This window comes from Canis aureus, chromosome 27 (genome assembly GCF_053574225.1).
Source record: "Canis aureus isolate CA01 chromosome 27, VMU_Caureus_v.1.0, whole genome shotgun sequence".
NCBI classification, from domain to species: domain Eukaryota; kingdom Metazoa; phylum Chordata; class Mammalia; order Carnivora; family Canidae; genus Canis; species Canis aureus.
Genome location: NC_135637.1, coordinates 12,863,589 through 12,869,751, shown reverse-complemented (window position 1 = coordinate 12,869,751; position 6,163 = coordinate 12,863,589). Strand labels below are relative to the sequence as shown.

At 46.6% G+C, this 6,163-nt stretch overlaps 1 protein-coding gene across 1 annotated transcript in view; it reads right to left on the bottom strand.

Annotated features, from left to right (window-relative positions):
* Window positions 1-2,831: 2,831 nt before the first annotated feature.
* ACAD10 (acyl-CoA dehydrogenase family member 10) overlaps window positions 2,832-6,163 on the bottom strand; it is a 46,866-nt gene continuing 43,534 nt past the window's right edge. The window contains exon 13 of the mRNA XM_077875659.1: window positions 2,832-3,177. Within this exon, the coding sequence (XP_077731785.1) occupies window positions 3,104-3,177 (74 nt within the window). The 3' untranslated portion in view covers window positions 2,832-3,103. The remainder of the gene's footprint in view (window positions 3,178-6,163) is intronic.

Below are 6,163 nucleotides of genomic sequence, written 5' to 3'. Positions count from 1 at the left end.
CACCATATCTTCTTTTTTTTTACACATCTTCTTTATCCATTCATCTACACTCAGATTTCTTCCATAATTTGGCTATTGTAAGTAATGCTGCAGTAAACATAGGGGTGCATGTATCCTTTCAAATTAATGTTTTTGTATTCTTTAGGTAAATACCCAGTAATGCGGTTACTGGATCATAGGGTAGTTCTATTTTTAATTTTTTGAGGACACTTCATACACTCTTCCACAGTGGCTCCACCTGTTTGCATTCCCACCAGCAGTGCATGAGGGTTCCCCTTTCTCCACATCCTCGCCAACACCTGTTGTTTCTTGTGTTGTTGATTTTAGCCCTTCTGACAGGAGTGAGGTGATAGTCTCATTGTGGTTTTGATTTATATTTCCCTGATGATGAATGATATTGAGCATCATTTCATGTGTCTGTTGGCCATCTGGATGTCTTTTTTGGAGAAAAGACTGTTCATGTCTTCTGCCCATTTTTAATTGCATGTTTTGTTATTTTGGTATTAAATTGTGAGGAGCACTTTCTTTTTAAAGAAAAAAGAACTAGTCAGTACCAGCTCAAACAAGTGTGAATCACAGAGGGTTTGCTTAGTACTCCAAACACATTGGACTACCTTTGTTCTTGGTACAGAGATTCTTGTGAGATATTTGTTTGGTCTCAAGGGTTTGCTTCATTTTTGTGAAATCAACACCACTGATTTGAATTACCATTCCCAGAAATAGCTCTTTTACATGGGCTTCCACCCTTTGAGGGGATCAAAGAATAAAGTTTTCTGTGGACATGCTGGGGGAGGAGGGTGGTCTAGGGCTAGACACTAGAACCCCAGGGACAGAAGCCACCAATGTGGGTTTTCTCTGGTATCTGATTTTTCTTTTTTTAATTTTTAAAACATTTATTTATTTATTTATTTATTTATGAGAGACAGAAAGAGACATAGGCAGAGGGAGAAGCATGCTCCCTGCAGGGAGCCTGATCTGGGACTCAATCCCGGGATCCCGCCCCGAGCCCAAGACACTCAACCGCTGAGCCACCCAGGTATCCTTGGTATCTGATTTTTAAAGATGACCTAGTAGCAGAAGTGGTCCTCAGCAGCCCATGACCTTTTGGACTATGGAACTTTGCCTTCTGCCACAGAGGCTGGTCTTTTCCTTCCAATCACCTCAACAGAGCTTGAGACTCATTACACTCTGAATTTCAAACTTCACCAAAGTAACAGATACAAAGCAAAGACAGGGACTCAGCTTCTTGGCAAGAACATCATCTTGCTTCACCTGCTAAGTGCTCTCAGCAAACGGTTAGGATTTGAGGTTCAAAGGCAAAACAGACAGGTGGCTCCAGGTCAGAGCAGGCACAGGGAGAAGCACTCAGGAGGGCTTTCCTGAGCACCAAGATCCTCTGTGAGGACCCAGTCGGCCACGTGCATTGATGGATCCTGCTGGGATCCAGTCTACCCTGGTGATCTTGAAGCCTCAGCCAGGGGCCCAGGACCATGTTCTTCTTGAGCACAGCCACCTGCTCAAACAGGACTTCACCAGGGCTACTGAAACACCCAGAAGATTCCCACTGAGCAGTCTGTCGACCTGTTTCCATTGGATGTGTTTATTACTTGCCTCAGTTCAGGTCACCGGCTGGCAATATTCCTGCCCTTTACTCAGCCTTCCAACTGGGACATGGTTGAAGGGGATGGGAGGGCAGGAAGGAGCCTATTAAAGATAGGAAATAAAACACTGATTTACAGTGGTAAGTGAATATTTTGCCGTTCCTTTTCTAAAACATAGTGACTCTCCCTTGAACTGAATGAAACTCCTTGGTGGGATGTGACCCTAGTACTGTAGCAATCCTTTGGAAACAATGAAAATGCAAATGTGAACACTGTTGGCAGAGAGAAGGAGCCCCTCCAGGCCTGGAGGTCAGCAGTCTACTGGGACCTAGAAGAGAGGGTGTATAGGGCACTTCCTGCCTCCTGCTTCTGTCTTATGTGGTCTCTTCATCTTATATATGCTTGTTTATCTTCTAAGTTCGGAAGAGGGGGAAAAAAAAGTATTAAAATACCTGTCTGAAATTTGCCTCGTGGGTGAGATTTATGCATGGAAATCAAATGCAGAAGCACAAGGCCCTCCAGATGTCATCGCATTCTCAGAGACCAGAGACCCCCCCTCCCCAGGGGTCTGGCCTGAGAACGAGGAGCTGCAGGGAGGCAGTGCCCCAAGTGAGGTGCTGGGGGCTGGGTCCTATCAAAATGGGAGCAGGCCTCTCCCTCTGAAAACAAACAGCCAATGGGTCTTTTGCTCCTGGGGCTGTATTGCACTAGAAGCTCCATGTTCCCTGAATCTGGAACAGACCAATTAAATATCTGAAAAGGAGCGAAGGCATAACAGTGACTCCCAGGTACATATTCAAAATTTCAAATACCCTGGAAGTGGAGCCAGGGCTCCTTCCAAGCTGCATTGCCCTCTGACACTGTCATGAAGGTTTTTCCTGAAGCCCAGCCATGAACCTCCTTTGTTGAGAGTAAATAAACTGGAACTGGAGGGCTGAAGACTCACAGAAGCCAGCTAGGCCTGAGTCTCGCCTGGCTCCTGTGTTCCCTTGTTCCCTGGAAGACTCCCATCCTGAGCTGCTTTCTTGCTCTGGCTCCAGCCTGCCACCCGAAGCTGTCCTCCCTCATGAACACTTGAAGTCTGTATCAGTGTTCCTGCAGCCCATGGAGCCAGGGGAAGCCTGTGAGCACAGGATGGGGACTGACATCCTTGGAGAGGACTAGAATCTCCTTGTATGCTTGTGAAAATCTTTTTTGTTTTTAAAGATTTTATTTATTTATTCATGAGAGACACACAGAGAGAGGCAGAGACACAGGCAGAGGGAGAAGCAGGCACCACGCGGGGAGCCCAATGTGGGACTTGATCCTAGGACCTCATGACCTGAGCCAAAGGCAGACACTTCACCACTGAGCTACCCAGGTGCCCCTGCTCAGGAATATCTTAAAGAAGGAAAGTTAGTAGCATACAGACATGCTCAAAGTTCACGCAGATGTGCACACTCAACATTGGTCAGTCCTGCTCAGGATCAGCCTCCAAGGGTAGGCAAAGCTTCCATGGTCCTTCAGCCTTGGCTTTCTCCTCTCCCAGGAAAAACACATCCAAGAACTACAGTGGGTGATTCTTTTGTACTTTGGCCTGTGGAAAATAGTGAAAGGGATTGGAAGGCAGAAAGTAAATAGCCAGAAATGAAATGATGCCCAAAATAATGATGTCAGCATCATTGGGCTGGAGAGAAAACCTTTGGATTTTGTGGGTGGGATAAGCCTGAGGAAACCTGGAGTGGCCGAGTCCTAGCCAAGATGGTGATAATCAGTTCACTCCCTGCAATCTCCATATCCCAGACACCCATGTATCCCACCTTCCACCATTGTTGGCATTACTAAAGTTATAATGAATCTTCTAGAACATGCTTTGTGAACGTAGGAGACTGAAGGATCTGTTAGCGTGCCTGATAGGAACTGGTCCCAATCCATGTGGCTGCAGCCTCAGCTGCTTTGATATGGTGCATAGGCAGATCCCTGAAATAGCTTCCTTTATGATGGGCAACTTCATTCCTCCAACAAGTAACCCCAGATTTCTAAACGTAACTCTGACTAGTCGGCCCACCCGGTTTAGGGCCATTCCTGTCATACTGGGCCAATATACTTGACCAGTCTCTTCCTATGTGGAACAGGACATGACTACCCACCTGTCAGTCAGGACTACCGAGTTGTAGCAGTAGTACAACTGTTGCTAACTAAAGGCAAAAAGGAACTGAATGGAAAGGTCCTCAGGAGCTCAGGTGCCCTAGAGAACCACATGGATAGGAGGCTCAGCAGTGCTGCTAGGGAGCCAGTGAGTACCAACTTTTCTTCTTGAACTCTTCACTTTCTGAATTCCAGAGAGTCTGGCTGGCCTTGCTTGGCTCATGTGCCCACTTCTTGGCCAGGGAGGGCTGGGCTGGCACCCTGACAGTTATGCCACTATATTCAAAGAGGGGGAAAGGAGTGCCCTCAAATGAAACTGGGGTGCTGCCACTGAGAAAGGAGACTAAACCCTAGACAGCTCAAATCCAACCAGTGTCTGCAACACCCACCTGACTGGGTTGCTGTAAAGATGAAATGTGATGACACATGTAATATGAAGTGTCACAGAGAAGCAGCTGGGCTGCACTAAATGCTAGTGATTATGAATATAATCACCATCACCTCTCCTTGGGAGGGCACCAGCTGGCTTGACTTCTACGTGTATATTGGGCCTGGTCTAAGGATATACTTCCAGAAGCAGTACATGCACTGGTCTGGTTGTATTAAGCTCATTAGCTCAGAGTGCAATGACCAAGGAGCAAAAGGCCAGATTAACTGGAACAAATAAAGTAGGCTGGGGCGGGAGAAGTAAGAAGCAAGGGATTCTGAGGAAACAGAACAAGGAAATGGATCTAATCGTGTCCTTGTGTACATGTTGGGGGACCCACAGAATTTGTAGCCAGATCTGGACAGGAATCCAGATGCTGTTAATCCTAGCCGTGTCCCTGGACAAATCCGTTTCCTCACCTTTAAACCAAAGTTAACAATGTGTACCTCACAGGAGTTGTGAAATGCACCATGAATGGCCAAATATGTCTTCCCATTTATGGGAGTAATGACACTTGGGATAAAAGCCACGAGCTAGTTTCACCGCTTTACCCACAAATCTTGATTATCATGATGTTCCTATTCAGGTATAACTGGAAGTAGAAGGATCTCTAATCTAGGTTTTTCGTTGGCACTCCTTTTAGGGTCTGGAGGTGTTTGCATGAGTGTTTCCTTTTCCTTTTTTATTTTTTTATTTTTTTTTTATTTTTATTCATTTATGATAGTCACAGAGAGAGAGAGAGGGGGAGGCAGAGAGAGAAGCAGGCTCCATGCACCGGGAGCCCGACGTGGGATTCGATCCTGGGTCTCCAGGATCACGCCCTGGGCCAAAGGCAGGCACCAAACCGCCGCACCACCCCTTTTCCTTTTTTAAAAAATTAATTTATTCATGAGAGAGGGAGAGGGAGAGGCAGAGACACAGGCACAGGGAGAAGCAGGCTCCACGCAGGAAGCCCGATGTGGGACTCGATCCCAGGACTCCAGGATCACACCCTGGGCTGAAGGCAGACGCTCAACTGCTGAGCCCCACCCAGGCGTCCTGAGTGTTTCCTTTGCCAATGCTTCTGTGCCCTTGACGGGCTTACATCACATGCGTGGGAATGAAGTGCACTGGCGGGAAGCAGTGGTGGGAAGGGCAATACACACATTCTTGGGCATGTGTTAGCACCTTCTTGATCAGAACTTGGCAACAGAAAAAAAAAAAAAAAAAGAACTTGGTAATAGTTGGGTGCCTAGCTATCTCAGTTGGTGGAGTGTGTGACTCTTGATCTCCGGGCTGTGAGTTTGAGCCCCACATTGGGTGTAGAGATTCAAATTTTAAAAATCTTTAAAAAACAAACTTGGCAGTCTTTATTAAAACACTAAATGGTCTCATTCTTGGACCACTATTTTTACTTCAAAGAATTTGTCCTGTTCTAGAAACAGTAAATGTACACACACAGAAGTATGTAAGAGCATTCAATGCACCTTGTTTGCACAGGATTGAAACCACTTTTTTTTTTTTTTTTAAGTAGACTTCATGCCCACATGGAGCGCAATGTGGTACTGAACTCACAACCTTGTGATCAAGACCTGAGCTGAGGGGATCCCTGGGTGGCTCAGTGGTTTAGTGCCTGCCTTCAGCACAGGGCATGATCCTGGAGTCCCAGGATCGGGTCCCGCATCGGGCTCCCTGCATAGAGCCTGCTTTTCCCTCTGCCTGTGTCTCTGCCTCTCTCTCTCTCTCTCTGTCTCTCATGAATAAATAAATAAAATCTTAAAAAAAAAAAAAGAGCTGAGCTGAGATCAAGGGTTGGACGCTTAAACAACTGAGCCACTCAGGCATCCCAAACCACCTTCATATTCTGGAGGATTCCCGCACTATATGCATTTTGATGAGATCAAGGCAGAGTCTCCTACTGCAGAAGGGGAAGGGGGCCAGACATGCCCTCCTCCTCCCTGCTTTAAGGCAATGAAGGCATGGCCTTGGGGCCTGCTCCCTGGCCCCCCTACCAGCTGAAAATTCTCAA